General features: G+C 36.2%; 3 protein-coding genes across 14 annotated transcripts in view; 1 reads left to right on the top strand and 2 right to left on the bottom strand.

Moving 5' to 3' along the window:
- The window catches only part of IPO11 (importin 11), a 210,538-nt gene extending 209,949 nt beyond the window's left edge, over positions 1 to 589 (bottom strand). For 2 of the 8 annotated variants that reach the window (XM_026498905.4, XM_026498899.4), the window contains exon 1: positions 497 to 589. The gene's annotated coding sequence lies outside the window, so the exon portion shown is untranslated. Of the gene's footprint in view, positions 1 to 381 lie in introns of all 8 variants that reach the window. The other 6 variants (XM_057307430.1, XM_044384167.3, XM_044384169.3 and 3 more) reach the window with 4 other exon arrangements.
- A 16-nt stretch (positions 590 to 605) lies between these two features.
- On the top strand, positions 606 to 10,648 carry DIMT1 (DIM1 rRNA methyltransferase and ribosome maturation factor). 3 transcript variants are annotated; one of them, XM_026498912.4, is made up of 12 exons: positions 606 to 920; positions 1,251 to 1,324; positions 2,469 to 2,555; positions 3,695 to 3,756; positions 3,845 to 3,938; positions 4,024 to 4,073; positions 5,132 to 5,255; positions 5,389 to 5,481; positions 6,264 to 6,328; positions 6,970 to 7,033; positions 8,497 to 8,603; positions 10,116 to 10,648. In XM_026498912.4, exons 1-12 carry the CDS (start codon positions 842 to 844, stop codon positions 10,156 to 10,158), a joined length of 942 nt encoding a protein of 313 aa, XP_026354697.1. In that variant the 5' UTR covers positions 606 to 841; the 3' UTR covers positions 10,159 to 10,648. The 3 variants fall into 3 exon arrangements, with proteins under 3 accessions (XP_026354697.1, XP_026354699.1, XP_026354698.1); XM_026498913.4 differs by having other exon boundaries at positions 864 to 951; XM_026498914.4 differs by lacking the exon at positions 1,251 to 1,324 and having other exon boundaries at positions 832 to 920.
- The window catches only part of KIF2A (kinesin family member 2A), a 73,164-nt gene continuing 56,775 nt past the window's right edge, over positions 8,450 to 24,838 (bottom strand). For 2 of the 3 annotated variants that reach the window (XM_026498907.4, XM_026498909.4), the window contains exons 17-20: positions 21,316 to 21,466; positions 18,583 to 18,684; positions 16,107 to 16,242; positions 8,450 to 13,841 (exon numbers count right to left, since the gene is read on the bottom strand). In XM_026498907.4, coding sequence (XP_026354692.1) covers positions 13,756 to 13,841; positions 16,107 to 16,242; positions 18,583 to 18,684; positions 21,316 to 21,466 — 475 coding nt within the window. In that variant the 3' untranslated portion in view covers positions 8,450 to 13,755. Of the gene's footprint in view, positions 13,842 to 16,106; positions 16,243 to 18,582; positions 18,685 to 21,315; positions 21,467 to 22,382; positions 22,497 to 24,838 lie in introns of all 3 variants that reach the window. The other variant, XM_026498911.4, reaches the window with a different exon arrangement.

The raw sequence follows: 24,838 nt of genomic DNA, 5'->3' as shown, positions 1-24,838 counted from the left end.
GCTTAAAATCGTTTACACTGTCCTACCACAAAACGCAATACATACTTACATACGCTTTTACAGCGTTTCGGACTTTCTCTCTCTCTCTCTGAACGGAATAGACTCTGGGAAGAGCAGTTTCTTATTTAACTTTGAATCTCCAGCACCAGTAGTGTTTAATCGCAGCTGGAACCCGATAAACGTTTCGAAAATGAATCAATGGCACAAAAGGGAGCAAAGCAACTAGGAGCCCTAGCGGCTGTTCCATTCTTGGAAGTCCTCTCCACAACCCAAGCAGCGAATTCAATCGCCCAAAGGAGCAAGCTCCTTATCCCAAATTCCGGGTTTCCCACCCCCAAAGTTTGCCGGAAAACGGGAGCGAAGCACAGGACAGAAAGAAACCTTCTCTGGATTTCGCCGGTCCCAGCACCTGGCTTGATGAAACATCCACACTGCTAACGGCATGATACAATTTAAACCGCCTCCACACCTTCGAGAGCACCACCCCAAAACTTACTCGACCAACTCCGCCCCGACAGGGGAGAGAGACCCCGCTCCGATTCTAGACTAACCAATCCAAACAGCCAGGATCAGCGGCGCGGTGTCTTCTGGGATCTGTAGTCTCTAGAGTTTAGGACTTCCTCCTCCTCATCACTACAATTCCCGGCGGCCACTGGGCCCCAAGGTCTGTCCCCTTTCTGGGTGCGAAGCCCACGGCGAACGTGGGCTGGGCGCTCGCCCCTCCCCTACGTGACGGAGAGTGGTGCAGGCAGTGCCGCGGTGGAAGTTCCCACGTGTGGTGCTGGTTAGACGACTTTGGTCCACTCTGATCTCCAAGGCCTGTGGGTCTGCGCCGGCGGTAATGCCGAAGATCAAGTCGGGGACGAGCGGTCGCCGCCGCGAGCGGCTTAAACAGAGCCGGGAGCTGAAGAGCGCCGGAGGTGGGAACAGCCGGGAGGGGGCTGTGTTCAGGTGTGATCATCCCGCAGGACCCATTCGGGGACACGGACCCAGATCTGGGCCGGGACAGTAAGGCCGGTGGCGGCGGCGCTCCCGGATCGCCGGTGGCAGGCCTTGCGCCGCCTCTGCCTTCCTTTCCTCCAGAAAGGGTGGACTTAACGCAGTGTGTCACCTGGACTCCAAGCGTGACGTTTCGATGATGGCTCTCGTTGGCGCAGAAATCTTCCCCCAGCCACCCTGCTTTCTTCTCTGGGACGGTCTAATGTCTTATTTTCCTTGGCAAATTCAGGCTCTTTTGTATTTTCTTCCAGGGCTCATGTTCAACACGGGGATTGGGCAGCACATTTTGAAAAATCCTCTCATTGTTAACAGTATTATCGATAAGGTGGGTGTGGAAGAGGAAAAGGAGAGTTGTTGGATTATTGATTTTACCCTTAGGAATACTTCAGCACACAGAGAATGTCACAAAATAGATGCTCTATAAATATTTGTAGAATGAATTGAAGAATTGTCTGGCATTCATAGGCTGAATTTGGCATGATTTGCTTTATTCTATGGGTCTGGGTTTCTCCTGACTCTAAATTCTTTCTGTAGATTACTTACCTCATAGCAGGACATTTGTACTTGTTCAATTCCAGATTATTATTCTATCCCTAATCACTTTTTCTAGACACCAGCTATCACTGTTAGTTTTTATTTACTCCCGAGCCTAAAAAGATATCATAATGACAGCTTAAGTATTTTCCGCAGAGAAACTTACATGGTACAGTTCAGTGCCTCATATAAACCCTTTGGAGTATTCTTCTTGTATGGGTAATGGATGTTCTGTTACTGTTCTGTATGATTGCTGGAACATGAAATATATGTGGTACAGATTACTTTCACGGTTACAAAGGAGGCATCCTGGAGCTCTAGAGAGAACATTACATATTTAGAGGCTCTCATCTTGACCTAGTGTTATTTGCCAAATGAGGGCCTAATTTTTTAACCTTTTTGGCTCATGGATTTCCTTTGAGCATCTGATGAAAGCTATGTGCCCAGAACACTGCAGCTTTCTGCATATATACATCCGGGTTTGTGTACAATTTCTAGGTATCCCTATCCCTGAAACCATACATGGGTTGAAAATTGAGAAATCCCAGTACAACATGCTGTGATTCTTTCAGGCAAGGTCGTAGTATACAGTCCTTTCTTGTTTGAACTTACTGATAATAAGAGTTGGTAAAAAGATGCTGTTGGAATCAACAGAAAGCCATTCCCAGAAAGAACTGTTATTCCTGCTTTTCTGACTCCTAAAGTTTTCTGACTCCTAACTATTGCCCCAGCTTAGGAGAGGTGACAGATTTCCGCTTGCACCTAATGTTAATGAGAAAATGTTGTCAAGCGCATAGATCATGAAGGAATCTCATAGACATGGAGTCACAATAAGATCTCATAGCCATGCGCTTTTGAGCGAAGATACTCAGGTGTAAAATAAATGATGTGTTCAGATGTGCCAGTAAAGCTAAAGTGGTTGTGCTTGCTTGCAGGCTGCCTTAAGACCAACCGACGTGGTGCTGGAAGTTGGACCTGGAACCGGCAATATGACTGTGAAGTTGCTAGAAAAGGCAAAAAAGGTAAAAAGGGAATTTTGTGTTTTGGTATCGGAAATGACCATGTGAGCAAGCTCACCTGGTTTACAAGTAGAAATCTATTTTAATTAATTGCTGTTACTTTAACAGCAACCCTTGATAGTTTGCTAACAGCTTTATCTTAACAGATATGGGCAAAATAGATAAAAGTGGTCAAAAATACAAACTTCCCGTTATAAAATGAGTCAGTCCTAGGAATGGAATTTACAGCATGGTCGCTGTAGTTGGCAATATGTATTGTATGTATATTTTAAAGCTGCTAAGAGAGTAAATCTTACAAGCTGTCCTCACAGGACAAAAATTTTTGTGTAGCTATGTGCGGCAATGGATACTAACTAGACTTTTTCACAATATATACATATTTTGCAGTATATACACGTTACGTTGTACACCTGAAACTAATATAACGTTATAATGTCAACTATATCTTGATTTCAAAAAATGGATTACAAAAAAAGAGAATATGGGATGTGTATTAATCAGGAAAACAGAAACCACAGTTTTTCAATACAGGGTATTTAACATATAGAGTTGTTTACATGGTTGTTAGATGACTAAAAGAATAAAATGGGAACACTGAAGTAACCCAGAAATAATGATTACAAAGAGGAGCTACCACCTCTAGGCTCAGGCGGATAAGACAAGGAGGCTAGAGTTTTGGAACGTAGAGGAGGAGATCTGAAGAGCTGCACCATGAGATTGGGATGCCACCTGGCCACTGCTGATAGCTTGTGTGTGTTGTGGCTGACCCAGTATCCAATTCAGTGGATCCAAAATGTAGGAATGGGAGTAAGGGAACCAGTAGGCATTACTGGAATACCCATGGGCTAGCGACAGCAGGAAGGTTACCATCCAAACGCCTCAAGGGGCACAAGAAGGGAACTGCATTACCAGAGCCCAGTAAGAGTGGGAGTCGTTGAACAGGGGCCCATCAGAGCACAGTCTGCTCTTCTGAATGTTCTTTGTTGTTTGAAATGGTAGAGTAGAGCTGAAGGAAAACTGAAGGTAGAGTTGGGGAGAAAAGTTTGATTCATGTTGACCATGTAAGAGTTAGGATTGAGATGACAAGAATTATCCTCCATAATTAACCCCTAAATACTTTTTTTTTTTTTTTTTTAATGTAGGTAATTGCCTGTGAACTTGACCCAAGGCTAGTAGCGGAACTTCACAAAAGAGTTCAGGGCACGTAAGTATGAGTATGCGTGATAGATTTAAAGTGCATTTCAATCTCATGAAACAGTACTCTTTTTTAATTGCTTTTCTGTTATCATTAGGCCTCTGGCCAGCAAACTTCAAGTACTGGTGGGTGATGTGTTGAAAACAGATTTGCCATTCTTTGATGCTTGTGTGGCAAATTTGCCATATCAGGTATGTTTCCAAATTGTTGGGAACATTATACAAAATGTTTCTGTGGTGTGTCTTCCCCAGAAATAACTGGTTAATTCTCTTACAGATCTCTTCCCCTTTTGTCTTCAAGCTGTTGCTGCACCGACCTTTTTTCAGGTTTGTGACAAAAGACCAAAATTCCTGCCATGAACACGGCCAAAGATGAAAGTTAATTCAATTAAAAAACTATTGGAGAATGTGTTTTATAGAAAATACTAATTTGTGTGGAGGTCTTTTCTCTCTCTCTTTTTGTTATTCAGTTGACAGTTTTGGGGGGAGGTGCAGTGTAAGTCCTGCTTCTGAGACCAAATGGCCTTTCCCTGCTTTCTAATACTCTTGCCATTAGTCCAGGTCAGACTCTTTATTACCTTACGTCTCAACAGTTGCAATGGCCTCCTAACTAGTCAGTATCACATTATGTAACAGGGATTTTCAAACTGCAATTCAAAAACCCCTTACTGGTTATAAATTTATTGAGTCATGACCATAATTTTTTTTAATGACATGGAAAAGAGTATATCAGAGGGCATTCATTGCTTGTGGTCCAGGTGATTACAGTTTTGTGACCCTTTTGCTTGAATTACATAAACACATACATGTACAGATATTTGTGGCATAGGTTGCAATGTCAAATGTATCTCTTAGTGTGACTCATTGTCAAAAAAGTTTCAGAGTCAAAGCCCAGCTTTGAAGATGCTCTTCTTCTATTCAAGACCAAAAAGCCTCTGCATTGCTTTCAGACGTCCACGTTCCTTAACCTGGGAAATCAGGACACCAGTGTCACAACACATCTCTCCTGCTTCAGCTCTTCCGTAAAGCTGTTTGCTTCCCCATAAATACCACTGGGCTGCTGAGCCAATTTTCTTTGAGTTTTTTTTTTTCCTAGAAGGGATAATGGATTAGTGCTTATCTGAAATACTTTCTCATCTGAACACAGGGCTGACACGTGCAAGGAGGTAGTGGTGCAGCCATTATAAAATGAAATGCCAGCCGGCTCATTTTGTGATAATAAAGCTAAAGCTGAAAGTGTTCTGCCTTCTAATCAGCTGAACAAATTCTCATTAACCCCAGATGCTGCTTTGCTCTATTTCCCACCTAAGAAAATTAATTGAAGTTGAAATACCTTTATAGTTAAAAGTAACCATTTTCCTTAGTCCTTTCTACTATCTCTTCAGATGTGCTGTACTTATGTTTCAAAGAGAATTTGCTCTCCGACTAGTTGCAAAGCCTGGAGATAAATTATACTGCAGACTCTCCATCAATACACAGCTGTTAGCACGTGTGGACCATCTGATGAAAGTAAGTGACTGTTAGTGAAATAATATGGCTTACCTCATCCGTGAGCCTCCAGTTGTGCCTTCTGTGAGGAAAGCATATTTGATTACTAATGTAAAACTCTTTTTGAGAGGATTCCTTATTTTCTGATTAACAGGTTGGAAAGAATAACTTCAGACCACCACCCAAGGTAGAATCCAGTGTCGTAAGAATAGAACCTAAGAATCCACCACCACCTATCAATTTTCAGGTGAGGTTGAGGTACTAGGTCATTCAGTAAAGGAGGAAAAAAGACCAAGCTGGAAGATGTGTCTCTAGCAGCAGAAAAATACTGAGTTAACCTAAATTGGATGTAAGATCGTTGTGAAGAGCACAAAAAAGCATGGAAAATGTTTGCAAAAAGTACAGCTTAGAATGCCTTTGCATTTTGCTAACGAGTATAGCTATAGAAAACAGGTATCTATTTGAGTAAGACTTAGAAAACAAGATGAAATGAAAATAGTTGTTTTAGAGCAATATTATGAATAACACTTCTTAATCATAATTCATGTTTCTGCAATTTAAAAAGAGAAGAAGTTGCATCACTTGATGTAAAACCGTACTGCAGTCGCTTTGGATAAAAACATGATTACTTGCGTGGTCAGTAACTCCTGGTAATGGAGTGGTTTGTTAATTACTCCTAGAGGGTGATTTAGGTATGTTGCACAGGCTATATTCTAAATCAGATCTGTTTGGAATTATGTTTTTGGAAATGGTACTTTGATTTAAATAATTGTCACATTGTTCTTCAGATGTGGAACAACTTTTTTCCTAATTTTTAAAACTGAGGATAAAATTTTCAGTGAGGTGGACAAAAGTGCCAAAAATCAAGTACATATCTTATTTTTTGCATGGGTCAGCCAGATCAAGATACAGAACATTTTCATCACTCCAGAAGGTTCTTTCGGTTTTATATATTAAAAGACAAAATAATACCTAGCAGACATAGGCAAGGTTTGATATTTTTAAGAAATGATCCATCTTCTGTTTCAGGAATGGGATGGCCTAGTAAGGATCACCTTTGTTAGGAAAAACAAGACACTCTCTGCTGCATTTAAGTGAGTATTTTACTCATTTATGATGTATGAAGGACCCGTGTTATAGGAACTATGCTAAGTGATAGAATTTGGTCCTTATCCTGAACAGATACCCTAAAGCATAAAGATTACCCATGTCTAGACACACTTTTCCTTTTTCACTAACTTTGTACTTCTGGGGGCAGGAAAATTTAACGAAGAAAGTTCCTGGAATTTGGAATTAATATCAGGTTTTTTGGCAAAACAGGGGGGAAAAAATGACCATATGTCTGTCTCATTCTTCCTTGGAAAAATGGGGTGATGGTGGACCCTCTGCACACCTGTGAAAAATTCATGCAATTTTATTAACTTGGAAACATATTTAAACAGTTTGAAGCCCAAGGGCAAAAGAGAGGTTCTGAAAGCTATTATTTCACTTTTTTTTTTTTTTAAGGTGCTGTTTTGTGGAGGGTCTAGAACTCCTTTAAGAATTTCAGAGATTTTTATTAGAACTTTACTTTTTAAATATAACTAGTTTGTGATTGTTTCTTAAGTATTCAACACCTTTTTAGTCCCTTAATTTTACTAAATGGAACATACATTTAACTTTATAATAAGCTGAAAGGAAATTATAATTTCTTATTTTGGAATAATAATAGCAATATCACTTCTTTTTGCTATAGGTCAAGCGCAGTGCAACAGCTACTAGAAAAAAACTACAGAATTCACTGTTCGGTCCATAACATTGTAAGCGAAAAATATTTCTGTGGTCTCTGTGGTTCCGATTTGTTGTGTTTTAAAATGCCCCTCTACTACTTATTCATCTATCCTCACTTGAGTCTCAATTTGGTACATTCCATAGGATCCTTAAAAGTGATATATAACTAGCACAACCTTAACTTGAACTCTTAATAAGTCAATACTGCTGTGTATTCTTGGAATAGATCTGAGTGGCCTTGATTACTCCACTTGAGCTTCTTTAACTACAGTTGTTTTTATTTTTTTATTTTATTTTTTTTTTTTAAAGATTTTATTTATTTATTTGACACAGAGAGAGACAGCCAGCGAGAGAGGGAACACAAGCAGGGGGAGTGGGAGAGGAAGAAGCAGGCTCACAGCAGAAGAGCCTGATGTGGGGCTCGATCCCAGAACGCCGGGATCACGCCCTGAGCCGAAGGCAGACGCTTAACCGCTGTGCCACCCAGGCGCCCCTAACTACAGTTGTTTTTAGACATAAAAAGAGATTCAGTTGAGTCATAATTTTCCTAAAGTTTTAGGCATGTGTAGCTTGCTCAGCTCAAATTATGTACCATTTGCTATGTTCTGAATTGTGACTGTTCCTTGTTTGATCATGTAGCAGTTCAATTTAAAGTTGCCATTTTCCCAGTACGTTTTTTTAATACCCAGAAATTGAAATAATTAGAATAAAGTATAGGCTGAATAGCAGATTTTTGGTTGTAAGCCTCATGCCTCTTTATTATCTGTGCAACATTTTCCTTAACCAATTTTGTATGTGTGTCAGCACACATAAACATAGCCATATATATAACTGTGATATTTGAGAACTTTTTAGTTCTTTCAAATTAATTAAACAGATCAGAAAGATAAGAGCAAATTTCCATTCTGTTTTTTGACTCAGATAGTGTATGATTTAATATATCAAATTGCTACCTTCATTTTCTCTTTTATGGACAAAGTCATTAAACATCTGCCTAGGTAAGAAAATATTAACCTGGATTAAGAAAAATGTTTGTGGAGGAAAGATGTGAGGTATGAAATATTTAATATCCCCAGGGTTGGAAGTCATCTCTTTGAGAAAAATTGGCTGATAAAATTAAATTTATGCCAAGAAAATATGAGATAGTCTTAAAGGAGTAACAGTTGCTATAAAATTCAGTTTATAGCTTTAATTACTTTTTGATATGAAGTACCTTAACCCAGAAACTATTAACTGCTTCAGAATTTTTATGAAAAAGGGCAGTATACAGGTTTAACTCATTCAGAGTTTTCTGAGTATTTGGTATGTGCTGAAGATTAACCACTTAACTAATTAGAGGTCTAAGTCTAATCTGGACAAATAGGCTTTTCAAACGGTTGTGAGCAGATAAAGGTGACTATTTTATCAGTTACTGAACTAAAAAAACAAAAAAGAGCCAACGTGACTTCATTAAAGATATGTTGTTCATTTATTCTGAATCTTATATTGATAGATAATACCAGAAGATTTCAGCATAGCAGATAAAATACAGCAAATCCTAACCAGCACAGGTTATAGTGACAAGCGGGCCCGTTCCATGGACATAGATGACTTCATCAGGTAATTACATTTTTTTTTCCTAAGTTTTTACATTTCTTTACTGTGATACCTTCAGATTAGAGATTTAAAGGCTTTTAAGCGGTATAAGGTGCTACCTGGAGTTATTGCATAGCACTTCCATAGCATGGAATAGTTTTTGGTGTAGAAGATGGAGGCTGGTTAGCTGCAGCAGAATGAACGTTTTAAGAACAGTAATAAAGAACAGTCCGAGCCTGGAGATAGCCTCTGTGTCAATGTGTGTTGTGGTGTGTGTGCTCCTCCCCTTCAGCCTCCTCCCCCAACTCCCATTCATAGTTAGTCTTAAGAGTGTGTGTCTTCAAAGTAGCCTGTAAGGTAGAAGCATAATACATGTCGTTCGATCTCATTCTTTTTCTGTACTGGGAAGAGCTTTGTTAAACAGATCCTACACATGAAACAATGTCAATTACACTCATACCTGGTTTTCAGTTCTAACTGGTTTAATAACATAGTCACTTGCTTTGTAGACTGAGGCAAGTTCTACACACCTAAAATAAAAGAAGGGTGTCAGAATTAATGGGGCAATGCAGACCAAAATGTTTTCCTTGAATTAAGCAAGTTAGTCTCATGAAAGCAGAATACGACTTCAATTACCTATACTCGCTGTTTTTAAGCACTAACACTTTGATTTCCTAATAAACCATCACTTACTGAACAGTTTTTGCCTACTGAGCCAATCCATGTTTAGAACACGCATGTTCTAGGAGCTGAATAAAAAATAAGGGTAGATTGTTATAAATTGGTTTGACTTTTCTAAGCTGGCAGCACAGTTCCATATAAGACAGATGGGTTTTATATTTTATGTTGGCAGGCTAGCAGTACGACTGAATCTTCATCAGAGGTTAATCCTAGGAGTTGAACATTACTCATAAGTACCTATCTTACTTTTTCAAACATTCTAATCCATCTTCAACTGTTCCTATGGGCCATCCTGAAAATAATCTCAGGTCTAAATAGAAACATTTCATCTTATTTTAATTCTCACCAAATTTCTTCAAGGTTGTTAAGCATATGCAGTTTGCTAACTAGGACCCGGTAAGTGCAAAGGTATCGAAGCACTGTGTTAAGTACTTAATTGGAACCTCAGTAATAGTGAGCCCAGAGAGGAAAATGAACATGTAAGATTAGCCACTCATTTCTCTTTTGTCTCTAGTTCCAAACAGCTTCTTGTTCACTTACCATGTTGAAACAGAACAAACGTCAGTGAGCTCTCTTATGTCTGGATAGTGGAGGTCTAAGATAATTTGGTCAAATTCACCATAATTTAAGACACATAGGCTGTGGCGAAAGAGTCAAGAAAATTATGTAATTTTAACCAATATATATCTTGCAAATTTAATTGAAGAATAAAGTTTCTATAATGACTAGTGTTAAGAGTGGGTGGGCTTCAGAGATTTGCTGACGTGTTTTAGAATTCATGGTATAGGAACTATGCATTGTTATATGCAATAAATTACCTTTTCAATACCATCTCATTTTGGTTTCTTTTTTCAGATTGCTACATGGATTCAATGCAGAAGGTATACATTTTTCTTAGGTATCTGGAAAACAGAATTTTCCAAACTCAAGAAAAAGAAACTGGAATTATATATTTTTAATAATTTGAGAAGATGAACTATGCCTTTGCTTCACTGGAACACTATGTGCTTAACTATTTTTGACTTAATCCTACTACTGTCACCATTTATTACTCTGAATTTTTATGGTAGTAAGTCAGCCAATTCTAAGTACCCAAGTTTTTTTTGGTTGTGGTGTGTTTTTAATATCTAACATAGGGCAGGGTCCGAGCTATGCATGATAATCTTTAAGAGCCGCAGGCACGCACAACTTGACACTTAAACTTATCATTTCTAACAGTTTATTGTATAAAGATGTTACTGTTCTATTTTCTGTTATATATTACTATGAGGACCTCTGTAGGCCTTTGTCCCTCAAATAGTAAAAAAGTTAAAATACGCTTAATTCAGTCACATATTTCCCATACTATTTCTTTTTATTCACGTGCACAATAAAACAATTGTTTCTTATTTTGCCTCTCTCATTTCTTCTCTGTTTATCTTATGCAGCTTCTGTCACTCACTGCCTATGCCTTTAAGCTGTCCTGTAGCATCATAGGCTCCATCAGGTTCCGGGTAAACGTGAGTCCGCTACTGCCACCATGCGGTGGTGCCGGGCATCTGACTTCTGGGCATGGTTCCTTAGCTGTGAAACGAGGATGCTCAACTAGAATGAACTGAACTGTAAGACAGTATGTTTTTTCTTGGGGAAAGCCACAGGTTTAACAAAATTTCGAAGGGTTTTGTAAATCAAAACTGGCTTTACAGTTCAAATTCTGCCCTTCAGCTTATGTAAAACAAACAAACATCTCAACCAGCCATTTTCTCATAACTAGAGGCTCTCGGTATTCATGTGACTTCTGGAAAACTAAAAGTTCCAGTGTCTTTTCATATACTGATGCTTAGTTTTAAGCTATTTTTAAAATGGTCGGTTGACAATTTCAATAGATGCCCTAAACAAGTCTCAATTAGCTACTATGTTTAAATCATCAGTATAATACTAAGCATTGTTAATGTCCTTTAATAAAGAATTATAGTACCTGATTATTTTATTTATATAAGGAAATTAATAAAAATATCTTAATTGATAACTGACTTCTCAAAAACCTAACTTAATAGAAAGACTGCTTCCAAATTATTTTAACAAAGGTACACGGAGTAAACCTAGAAAGGAACTTGTTTACCGAAACAGATTTTTTTGAAATCTGGCTTCAAAGTGATATAGTAAAACACTCCTATATAAATAAAATAATTACTTATTAATAGGAATATCAGCTTTTAAGAAATCTGAGAAAGTAAAGAATGTTTAATCCAGATCCAAAAAATCAGTTATTCTTTAAATAATAGCTGCATCAAGCCACTTTTGTTATATAAATATTAAATATACCTCAAGAGTAGGTTTTTTTAATATCACAAAACTACTTACTTTGCAAAATCATTTGTACCATCTCTAGCCTTATAGGAAACTTTTAAGAATTAATTCAGCTTTCCCTCTGTTTCCTCTTCCCCTATGAACTACTGAGTTTTAGTCCCTTTTCTGGCCTTCAGTTTTCCCTATCTGTAAAACTGAAGGTTTGAATTTTATCACCAAGATCTTTTCTGGTACTAATTTTCTATAGACCTTGATTACTGATCAGAATGAAGCGATTATAGTATAAGGCAGCATATTTGAACATAAGGAGACCTTCCAGAGATAGTACCCATCTTTTTAAATTAATAAATTAAGAGTAATCTGTTGTGCTTTAAATGAGCAAGTTCACATCTCTTTATTGCCCTCTAAGGTTGGTCAGCCTCAAAAACTACCTTTTTAAGCAGCCTCTGCAAGGTCAATAGTTATCTGCTCCATTCTTCTTCTCTTCGAAATAAACACAAATAGAACATATCTTACAACTGCAAGAAAACCTGAGTCCCTTCCAAAACAAAGGTGATTGTACTGAAGTAAATTATCTCTAAAACTCATTCCATAGATATCATTTATTAATAAGCACATTGTGAAAATCTACATTTGTTCTAGGTTTCAAGTTTACAGAGGAGCATTTCACCATGGTGTTAGGATTTCCCACAACTACCCTCTGGGTTCTATGAACAATGAAGTAGGGAATCTGGCTCATGTGACTCTCTATTCATAGCTTCCCTTTGGCCCAAATGAATGAGCAGTAGTTCCTTTGAGTAAATCAAAACAAGACATCCTTGGGAGATTTTTTTGTTGTAAATCTACTCCTGGACTCTATCCTAGGAACTAAGGGAGAACTCCTAGAGAGATATATAAATCTTTTAACAAAATATTTACATGAAAAGTGGCCAGTTTTCTTCCTTGGAGTAGCAATCTGTAAAAATAAGTGCCACCATTTAAAAAGCAGCATACCCTAATCCAATTTATTGGCGAGAATTTGGTGATTCTCACCAAATAATGATGAAACATCACATATCAGGTAATGGATGGGGCTTGGGTTCGATCTGCCTTTTAAGGCAAAGTCAACTCTCTTTTAGCTTAATTCTTTCTCAAGGGAGTTATGTACTGTCTACACTTGGCTTAAACTAACAGTTCTATTATGGACTACTTTCAGTGTACATGTAAATATTCATGCATCAGAAGCCAATTTCCTTTATCAGTACATTTAGAAGGTACATTTTGGGGTGCTAATGGACACTTTAACTTAAGTAATGGTATTGGTAAGGATCAAATTGCACTATTAGTCCTGTTAATACCACACTGGAACACACACTGCATATATATGTATTATCCTAAGATAAAACTCTTCTCAGAATTTCGTTACTTTTTATTATACACCAACTAGTTTATATTTTAGTTCTTTACAAAGAAAATGCTAAGAAAATTATAACCACATTATATGGTTTTAAAATCATAATTCCAGATTTCTTTACATATAAGATGGAATGGTCCAGCAGCTATGTCCACTGTCACAGACTTTAGTTCCATTCAATGATATGGCACATCCTGCAAAATTAACTAGTCACACACAAAAAATGTCTCAAATACAGTAAAAATGTACACACAATAAAGGTAATTTACAATGACAATTAAGGAATGTAATTTATCTTGGCTGTGCTTCAGAAATTTAGGGTCAAAAGCCTTAGTCAAGGCACAAAGCAGGAAGAGGTGAGCACAGCTGTCTCTAGGAGGGGGCAAGGTATGTACAATCACTGATGAGGTATGCATGCACGCAAAGGATTTAAAACTGCTCAGCCTTGCTACGAAACTGGAACCAAGTTAAAAGGAAATGCTGTGGCTTCCCCCTACTATTCACCTCTGGATCAAGTCCACAACCTTACTTCATACAGAAAATAAAATTGGCAAGGATCTCCAAAAGTAAATCACTATTTGGGTAAATGAAACAAAATGCTTCACTATTCCCAAATCTTGGTTGTGCCTCCTGGACTAGAAGCATTTTGTAGACAAAGGAGTGTTTCACAAAATTGAAATGTCATTCAGGTGAAGGGACAAGACATTTTCCACAGACACTTAAAATTTCAAACTTTCAAATGGCCCTTACAGCTGAACCATCGTATGTTACAGCAGTGTGGGTTCTGGGGATCCTTTAGCAGCAAACGCTGATTTAAAGGGCACGGGGTCTCTTCGGGTTGATTTGCTTGCTGGCCTGTTCTTCTTCTTGTAGAGCTGCACGAAAAGATTTCACTTTATCTTGGAAAAAAGAAAAGAACAAGAGAGTAAGTACTGCATTGCATGCAATACAGTATACAACTTCATGGGTCCTATCAAGTCAGCTGCCTTACTTCATAAAATTAACTCAGGATTTTTCCTTTTGTTCTTTGTTATCCAGAAACTCAGAACTAAATACAATACTCAACTATAGCAACAGTTTCATTATTTAAAGATTCACGAAAATAACTTTCTTCTATATCTTCAACAGGTTTCTGTTCCGTTTGGCACATTTTAGTGTTGAATTTTAGTTTATTTTAATTCCTTTTGGAGTGTAGACAGGCTATATATGTGTGTTAAACGTGTACAGTCATGTCCAAAAAAAACACTGTCTTTTTTTTTTTTTTTTTTTTAAGTAATCTCTATGCCCCACATGGGGCTCAAAATCACAACCCTGAGATCAAGAGTCGCATGGTCTACTGACTAAGCCAGCCAGGTGCCTCCAAATCTAATTAAACTATAAAGTAGACATTTCTTCCCTCAATATTAAGAAATCTATTCCCAATGCCTATTTTACTTTTTAACCTATGAAATTTCAAAAGATGTTTCAATTTTCAAAAAGAAATATCACTTTGTCCTTATCAGGGATTGTAAAAGGGGATGGGGAAGGGGGATTATAGGATAATACATTCCTTAGTCTTACAATTCCTACTATTATGTATTAATTCAGATTCCCGTAAGAATGAGAACTAGGTTAATAAATTGAAAGAGGCAAATAAAAGTCAGCTGTGAAGATGAGAAATATCTCTTCTCCTTTTATACCAGTGGTTCTTAACCATGGCTGATGTTCCCCCACCACCCCCCTGACATCTGATAATATCTAGACATTTTTGACTGTCACAACTGGGGTAGTGGTCACTGTCATCTAGTCAACAGAGACCAAGGATGCTGGGGAGCAATGTACAATGCACAGGACAGCACCCTCAGCAATTACCCAACTTAAAATGTATTAATGGTGTAAAGGTTATGGCCTTTGGGAGAAAAGAAAGAGATTTATCAATTGGAATCTCAATTTCTTTCCTCTCTTCCAAAGAACAATGATATTTTAAAAATTAACTTCTGAAATTTAGAAAGGAATTTAAGGATCTCTGGATCTCGTACCTGTTAATATAAGATAAAAGCTCTCAAACTTCTTATGTTAATACCAAAATTATCTCTGGATGATAAAAAAAAATTTTTTCCCTAAAAATAGACAATAGCTAGACAGTAATTTCTTCAAAGTTATGGGTATGCTTGATACAACTAAGCTGAATGCCACATATTACAAAGAAAAAAATTATAATTCATTACGATCTGTTCTGAATAAAATACATACAGAAAAGCTGCTTCTGAGTTCTGACAGATAAGAAAAATGATCAAAACACTTTAAATCAAGGCTTGAATATGAAGAATATGAAAAACAAAAGTAAGTTTTAGAAACTCTACATTTGCACCACCAATTCTGAATTGGGCAAATGGTCACTGCTGGCTCTCTATAGGATATGATTTCAAATAACCAATTTCACAAAGGACCTAGTTTAAAAATTAGCCAGTTTGGTGCTAAGAACGAGCAATTTCAATCTGGTTTCACACTGCATTTCATCACACACAGATGTCCATTCGCATATAAATGGAGACAACTAATTTGCCAATGCCTCAGAAACAAGTACATACAATAAATGTGTATGTGAAGCTACATAGATAAGCTAATTAAAAAGCCAAGACGACATGGCATGTGGGTAAGTCACACACTTCCCTCCATTCGCAAAGTAGGAAGAATAATTGTTGAAAGGTCTTGAGTTGTTCAAGGTCCTGAAGTCTTCTCCTTGATTTTTTAAAACAAGTCTTCAAAGGAAAAACATGACACAGATGCACAGAAAAGAAATGCAGATAGGAAGCTACACAGGGGATGGTCCTGAATAGACCTAATCTAAGCAAAATTATTCTGACAAGCACTGACCTATCAAACTAAAAATCTGAATGAGTGTATAAAACTTACAAATCTGTTAAAATCCATTTCCCCTCTTTAATCATAAGATGCTTTTATCTTTTCCAATGCCTAAAAGAGAAAAGAAAACTAAAGAGCACTTGATACTCCATGTTTCCTTTTTACAAAATACAGAATGACTGGTCTGTCTTTATACCTCTGGAAATGTATTAAATGGTGCCCGTAATTTAGATTTCAGATATCCTCTTGCAATATGAAATCCTGCCACCAATCACATACAAAGATGAAGATTTCAAGCACAAAAATGAAAAAGGAATTACCCCGCAGCTCAGTTAAAATGTCTATTTTTTGCTCAAGAATAGCTTCAAGTTGAGTAGCATATGAATCGACATCATAGTCTACTTCTTCAGTCATCTCCAGGAGAGCCTTTTCATCTTCTAACCATCGAATAGATTCCTAAAAGGACAAAAATTCAACAATCCAATAAGCCTCTTTGTAAGACAGAAACCAAATTTACAAATTTCACATATGTTAAATATCTTCAAGCATACTTAAGATGGTATTCTCTAAAATATTAATAAGTATAAAACATCTTTATTTACAGAGTAAAATTAAGAAATATTTCCTTAAATTGTAACACAAACACAAATATGATAAGCTAAGCAAGGTAACTTCATTTTTCTACTTTTACTTCACTCTAGATAACGGTTTGAGGAAGGGAATCAATCAAACACATATCAATCAGTGAGCACAATAATTCTCAAAACTTTAGTAGCTACCCCTAAAATTGGGGAAGAATGGTATAATAAAGTTACTGAGCAATCTATTGAGGTCTATGGTAGCCTAGCACTTACAAATCACCTAGAATTTACAAATCCATTTGGGGCCTCACAGTGGTTGGGTCAAGAGTTAACCCTAAATTCTAAACACTACGTCTTCAAAATTATTTTAACTGTAAGAGCCCGATGGACAGCCAATTTTAGAAGAGTCAAATCACTAAATAGTAGCTACTTACTATTCATAAATGCATTAAAGGAAACCATTCATTCTTAAGTGATTTTAGATAATGTGGAATTTATAAGTTTCATTTCCTAGCAATGTCATGAATCATATGGATCATGAACGAGTTCAGATCATTCTGAATTAAAGAGGTTTTGGATATAAAAAGGGGCACTTTCTAGCTTTCAATGCAATTTAATAGCTAATTATAACTAGACTATGTAATATCAGGCTGAATTAGCAACTTAGCTATAGATCTCTATTAGAAAACCATATGTACATCAAATATGTCAATTATTTGATATTTTTGATATTGATAACATTGATAAAAATCAAATTTGATACATATATATATATATATATATATATCAATTAAAACACATATACACACCCCAGTATTTTTTCTATTTTTTTAGCTATCCACTTAATCTTTTAAAACAAAACCCTATTTTGAGAAATGGCAGATCACAGTAAGGAACAATGAATTGAGAATTGTAAAAAGAATACTGGGTTGAAACTGAAAAATAACCAGTTCTGACAAAAAAACAAAGACCTTTTAGATTTCATCATAAAATGGCAGAGTGAGAAATGATGGTTTTTATATGACAAACACCTTGCTCCAAAAGGTCAGAGACAATTTTCTTAAATTACAAGTGTCCTTTCTTGATTTAATCTAAACACCCAGGCCTCTAAATAGATTCTCATAATAAGGGTTTGACTAAAACTGTTAACAGTTTTCCTTTTTCCTTTTTCCTTTTTGTTTTTTTTTTTTAATATTTATTTATTTATTTGTCAGAGAGAGAGAACACAAGCAGGGAGAGCAGCAGGCAGAGGGAGAAGAAGGGTCCCCGCTGAGTAAGGAGGCTGACTTGATCCCAGAACCCTGAGATCATGACTTGAGCCAAAGGCAGTCACTTACCAACTGAGCAACCCAGGCGCCCCAAAAGTGTAACAGTTTTAATGAGCGTACATCCTATTTTCAACTTACAAAATAAATAGTTTTCTTATATCTCTGAGCCTTTTATCCAGGTGTTTAAAGAGCCTACAGCTGAATCATGTTACTGTTTGTTTACAAATAAATATTTCTCAAACATCAGAGAAGGGACACACGTCAAGAGAAAGACTGAGCTATTGATCACCTTTTTTCAGAACATATTTATAGTCCCCATAATGATGTCTAAATGTTACCTTCACTTCCTCACATAAATATCACTCTCCAGGATATTTTCTTGTTAGAAAAGGTGATTGGTGGGGGAAGAAGCAATCATACAGTAAATCATACAGTGCCTTTAATAGGCTGAATGTACAAAGGGATGAATATGTCAGGAGTTACTGCAACAGGGAGGGATTTAACACCCCTCACTCATCTGCCACTGTGGTAATCTTCCCTCTCCTAAAGCAATCCTCCTCCTCTTCAAAGAAAGATACTTTCTCAACTGTTCTGATAACCCTTAGAAGTTTTTCTTACTGGTGTCAAATAAACTGGCCTAACATAGAAAAAGAGGTGGTGGAGGGCAGAAGTTCAACCCTTCTCTAAAAATGGACAACTAATGAAAGCAAATAAAGCAGGAGAACAGTAGGAAATAAACTAGATCTTTTCACCATAGTGCAAAAGAAACACTGTTTGTAACCATCATTCATTCTGTTCAAAATATCCCATATACATACCCTACCTTACAAATACACGTATACATACACACGAGTAATTTTTTTAGATTAGTATAATATTTAAAGTATTATGAAAGTTCTTAATTTCCCTGCAGAAATATTTTGATGAAAGGTCCTGCCTTACTTTACCTGGAACACTGCCCTGTGATCTTCTACAACTTGTTCTTCCATCTCTACCATTTGTGAGACAGCTTCGTGGAAAGTAAACAATTGGGGAGAAACTTCTTCTTCCTTAAGATGAACATAGTTTAAAAAATTAGGACATAAAGTTTACATTTTAGATGTTACATAAAAGTAGTTTTTCCACATCATTTATAAAAATGTCATTTAGAAAATGAGAAAGTTTGCAAGATAAAGACTACTAAAATATAACATAAAAGGCAAAGCCACAACTTTTTATGGGTCAAAAGTATTTGATGTAACACTGAATAAGACAGCCCAAATTTAAGCGTTCAATAAGGGGTAGTTTTCACTTAGCCCAGGCTTTACTCCAGAATTACCCTAAAAAAGCAATCTCTTTTGGAATAATGCAACTTTTCAAAAATATATTTATTACAAGCTGTAAAGATGCTAAAATATTTCCACAGTATTGTTTAATTTTCACTAACAATCTAAGCCATATGTATGTCTTAAATATCTTTTCACCAGAAAAGAGATTTCAAGACAATGTCTTTTATGACTGTGACTATCAAATTAGTGTTCTGAAGGTCTCAACTCTTACTAAATCTTAATTTCTGAATTACACCATACAATATGTTTGCCAGTTTTTACAGAAATCTTAATTAGCAATCAACAACTTACCTCATCAACAAAAAACCCACAGACATAAATACAACATATTCTTAGTCCTACATCAAATGAAAATTTCTCCAGCCTTGCTTTCTTTTTTGAGCTTCTTTCCCAACCCCAATGTCTAATGATTTATTTACTCAAAATGTGGCTTTAGTGATGAGGTTTACTTAAAATTGTATTATAAAATGTGAGTAGAAAAAGCAATGTTTTTCAAAGATACACAATTCTAAATGTATGTACAGATTTTGGTTAAACAGTATAAGTAGACATTTGACTTCAATCAGTATGCTACCATCCCTAAAAGTTTATATATATAATCAAATTAGCCAACGCACTTTTTCTCTTCTCTTTGGGAAACCAGCATCTGTTTTTAGTAAGGCATGCAGGCATACAATATATCATATGATAAACACGCTCGACCAACTTTACTCATTTTATCTGCCCACCTCCCCGTCAAGCCCAGAATGTCCTCTTTCCTTTGCTTTAAGATATTATGCAAGTTCCTATCAATTCCATGCAGGCTACTTAGAATACTTTTTTTGTCTATACAACTACTTCTGGAATGCTAATGCTCTTTATTATCTTCTATGTGTGTACTTGTGTTGGTTTTATCTGTAGGACATGTCTAGGACACTATCCCATTTTAATTTACCTTGTTAAGACTTTACCATAACAGTAAGAAAAGGTACACATGCACCAGTAAACTTAACTAAAAGCTAAGGCTGAACACCTCAAGATAGTTCCTGGGGGTAGAAAAACTCAAGAAAACCCACACACTCTCAAATACAGAGGAGGCTGCAAGAACTCATGATGTTATATTTTAAGCCTCTGGATCAATCCTAGCCAACGTCTCCAAATTAAAGTCCTACAAAGACCCAGGCCAACAGATAGGAAGAATATAACAGAAAAGATCTGCTATAGAGGGGGCTATCTTGTTTTCATTTTCCAGATCCTTAAGAGGCACCATACCTAGGTACACTGCATGGTTTGTTTCAAGAATTCAAAAAGCGACTATACCGCCCTTCAAAACTTCTGGAAATAGGAGATAAACTAAGGCCAGGATCTCATTTTAAGTTTTTTATTTTCCACGGTTCAAAGTTTAGAACTCTTATTTTAAACCAGGAACCCCAAGTTCCCTCACCTTTTAGAAAATCAGTTAAAAAGCAGAGATAATTATGGTATCTACCACATAGAGTTGTGAGGATTACATCAGATAATCAGTAAAATGCTTATTAGCTAATACAAGTTACGTAGAAAGCAACTAATAAATGCCACCTTTTATCATGAGAAAATACTACTGTAAGGTTCTTACCAAGAAAAGAATGACATAAAACTATATACATTATATTTTTAAAAAGGAAGTTAAATAATTATATAAACTTTTATATCTCACACACAGAAAGGAATCCCCTCAATACGTTAAAGAAATCATGTGAAAACGTGTATTGTTTGTGCTTTTTTGGTTACTTCTTTATACCTCTTTGTCCTTATACAAGGGTACATTATTTTTTTATTTTTTGAGTAACTGGGAATCAAACTGTTAAATTATGAAATGTCCCTAGCCATTTCAAACATATAGAATGCAACCATATTTAACAAATGTTAGCATTTTACCATCTTTGATTTTTGATACAGTTAATGCACTCTTTTTATATGCATGTGTCCACAGTTAATTATTTTTAACCTATACGTATGATACGTTGTATGCATAATTCTTACTTGTTTTTTCCCTATATTACTTTTAAAATCCCCAAATTTTAATACTGATAGAAAATCTTGGGGGAAAAAAAAAGTTTAGATCAGGGTCAGCAAACTTTTTAAAGGGCCAGACAGTACCTATTTTGGGCTTGTGAGCCATACAGTCTTTGTCATTGCTTTTGTTCAAGAAAGTAGCCAGACAAGTTGTAAATGAATAAGCATGGCCATAATTCAGTAAAACTTCATGTCTAAAAAGAGATGGCTGGCCCATAGGCTGTAGTCGGCTGACTCCTGATGTAGATGGTAGTTTTCAGTCATTAAGTTCTGCTACTGATGAACTAAAATCAGGTCAGTTTAACTACTGTCACTCACGTTTTGTTCACAAAGAAGTTTCAGATCATCTCTCTGAGGGGAACTCCCCACGCCCCACTGTGCCTCTAAGTCATCAATTTGATTTGGTGGGTGGTGCATTATTGGACGGACATCACCAGCAGCAGTTGGATCCACAGTCAATTCTTTCACCCTATAAATACATAAGAGGTACCTAAAATTAACAAAGACACATGCAGAGGAACAAGAAACTACCATCCTATTCAATAAAAAGGCAATTCAATTAACATATTAAGACTGATGATGTCAGCTTTCCAGATCAAGTTTACCTGAGATCTGCATAAAGAACTAAAGGGATCTTCAGCTCTTGAACTTCCAAAATTTACTGAGGTAACTTTACAATTATTTCAAAGATAATTATTGTGCATAAGGACAATTAGCGAAGTATGTAGATTCAGTATGTCAAAGTAAAAACAAAGTTTTTACAATTAAATTATATAAACAGAAAAATGCTAACAGAAGCACTTAGATCAATAGATTATTGCCAAAATCAGAGAACTTAATACACTCTGTAGAGTTTTAGTTGTTATAAATAATGCTCTATTAAAATAGCTACATGTGAAATAATCATATTTCTAATGTATAAAGATTATAAGTTACAAAGTTCTATCATTTAAAAAATGTTTACCTATTATACTCAATTTACACGGTGGAAGGGTACATGTTCTAAATCAAGAGGATCTTTGTTATTTCCTTGCAGACAAGGAAATTTATAAGAATATACATAATGATGGTAAACTTCTCATTTTAAACAAGACAGTTTACCTTTCAACCATAAATATGCAAAGATGACATCATCCTTAAAAATATGGGGGGAAATAGGAAGCCCGAATTCTAAATCAACATTTTAAAGCAAATAATTAATAAAGTACACAAAAATGAAGATCATGCAGTACAACCATCACCTGCCAAATGAAATGAAAATGAAAAATAAAATGACTCAGAACAAAAGTATAAATAATTACAAAAGTATAAATGAAATAATTATATGTAACACAATTCAAAAGAAACTACGAAAATAAACATCTTATGCATAGAAGGAAGTAGACCTGGTAATCGAAGGAGAAAAGTCGTCATACTCATAAGAAGGAGAGAGATCAGGGCGACTGCCACTACCCTGTGAGAAGGGAATGTCTGATGGACTAATTCCAAACTCCTTTACTCTGCAGCACCAAAACAGCAACAAATTAAGAGAAAATGTTCTTGTAAAGACAGCAATACACATTTCAAGTTTTTATTTTGTACTCAGTTTATTTAAAAAAAAGATATCAACACTGTTGTGACTTACTGTATTTAAAGTACTTTAAAAATAATCAATTTTAAGAAGTTTTCGCATTTTTCTGTCCTATTGATACCTTAGTCCGTAGTCCGTCCTTTCTGGTGTACTTTCCCCTTTTCTCATGATCCTTCCTAGAAGTTTAACCAATCATGACCTAAATTTTAAATGCCCCTTCTCTAACTACAGCACTATTAATCTATTTCCTTGTGCAGTCAATACTGCCAATATTTTATTAGCATCAGTGAGCCCTTAATACTCATGCAGTCCCTTAAAACAGAACGCAAGAGTATTAAGTCATTATGGCATCCCCTGTTTGTAATGAATTAATTTCTTTCCTATGCGTCTAGAATGGTTCCATCCTTGGTACAAAATGAGAAAGCAGTTCCTCAAATAGTTTTCTGTGTTTGGTTCAGGTGAAGAACCCTGGTTAAGAAAAGCCTCTCTAGCAATGGAATTTAAATTGCTTTTGGTAATATCTCTGACATTTATATTTAACCAAATTATGGCTTTTCTGACACCATCTTTGTGATTCCCTATGTTCCTTTTGGGGCCATCCTATTTCATAACAGTAAGCAGTATTTATTATGTACTTCCTACATGTTCAGTATTATGATTGTAAATTTTAGGCATTATATTATATAAACCTTACAACAATCTTGTGATACTATCTTTGCCATTTTACAGATGAGAAATTGCTACAGAGCAATAAAATATCTTACCCAAGTCATTCAATGAGAATGTGGTATAAGTGAGGTTCAAACTAGCTTTGAGTACAAACATTATATTACTTAAACATCCAATATACTGACCATGTTTTTCTCATTACTTCTTTTAGATTTGATCTAAACAAAATTACTATGTTGTTGGGTCATAGTCGTACAGATCAAACTAGTAATTTCATGTAGATCAAACTAATTTATTTCTTCTACTTACAGTCTTTCTTTAACCTATTGGTAATGTCTGCTGTCACAGGTTCAATACTGGATTCAGCTTCCCTTCATCCTTTGTAGTCACTTTGGAAAGCTTATTACCATAGAGACTGACAAAATCTAAATTTCTTTTTTTTTTTTTTTAAGATTTTATTTATTTATGTGACAGAGAGACAGCCAGCGAGAGAGGGAACACAAGCAGGGGGAGTGGGAGAGGAAGAAGCAGGCTCCCAGCAGAGGAGCCCGATGTGGGACTCGATCCCAGTACGCCGGGATCACGCCCTGAGCCGAAGGCAGACGCCTTAACGACTGCGCTACCCAGGCACCCCAAAATCTAAATTTCTAACACTGACATGATTCTTTTTACTCCCAACTCCACTTAAGCTTCTATTAGAATCTCCTAATTTAGATACCTAACCACCCCTAATAGGCTAATATTTCCCTTTATTCCAAGGGCTTTTGTCCAACTCAAACAGTAAATACTATATGCAGGAATTATATTCCTCAAATGGGCTATCAAGGGAGGTTGAAAATCTTTACTCCTAGAGATTTGGAAAGAAAAGACAATTATTTGTCCCAGATGGTTAGTCATGTTGCAGATGAATTACATTACATGGTAATAAATTAAAACATTTACTTGGACCTAAATGAACTAGAGGAATGGCCAGATAAAGCATTTTCACATTAGGGGGATTCCTTTGCAGTTAGAAGTCTGAAGACATGGAGGGGTTTTGTTTTAATTCTGTAACACGGCAATATTCTGCTATACTACGCTGTTGCCCATCTCTCCCAGGAACAATTTGAAGAAGCACTTCAATGATAAGAACCCCACACACCAAAAATGTTCATTTTAAAAATAAATTAAAAGTACCATAAATCTTTGCAGCTCAGAGCCCATAATTCAAAGTTTAAAAAGGATTAAATTTAGAAATAAAGTATTATATTTTTAAAGAAGTTATTTTAGTATCTTTTTGCAAAATGTCAATAGGCTTATACTTTCCAACAGTTTTTACTATCATTTTAAAAAATCTCTTCAGCTGAAACAAAAGCAAATCACAAGAGAAAAAAAGAGCATGACCCCATTTATGTAAAGTTAAAATACAGCTCCCTATGTTGTTCAGGGATACATTCATAGGTAGTAAAACTATTTTTAAAAAGAGAGAAAGAGAAAAACCAAGAAAATTGTGCCACAGAAGTCAAGGCATGTCTACCTTGGGGCAGAGATGAATGGATTTGGACATGTTATTCGGGGTTTGTAATCAGGAGGGGACACATGGGGAGCTTTCTAGAGAGGTAG

This window comes from Ursus arctos, unplaced genomic scaffold (genome assembly GCF_023065955.2).
Source record: "Ursus arctos isolate Adak ecotype North America unplaced genomic scaffold, UrsArc2.0 scaffold_5, whole genome shotgun sequence".
Taxonomy (NCBI): domain Eukaryota; kingdom Metazoa; phylum Chordata; class Mammalia; order Carnivora; family Ursidae; genus Ursus; species Ursus arctos.
This window is presented reverse-complemented; position numbering and strand designations above follow the sequence as displayed.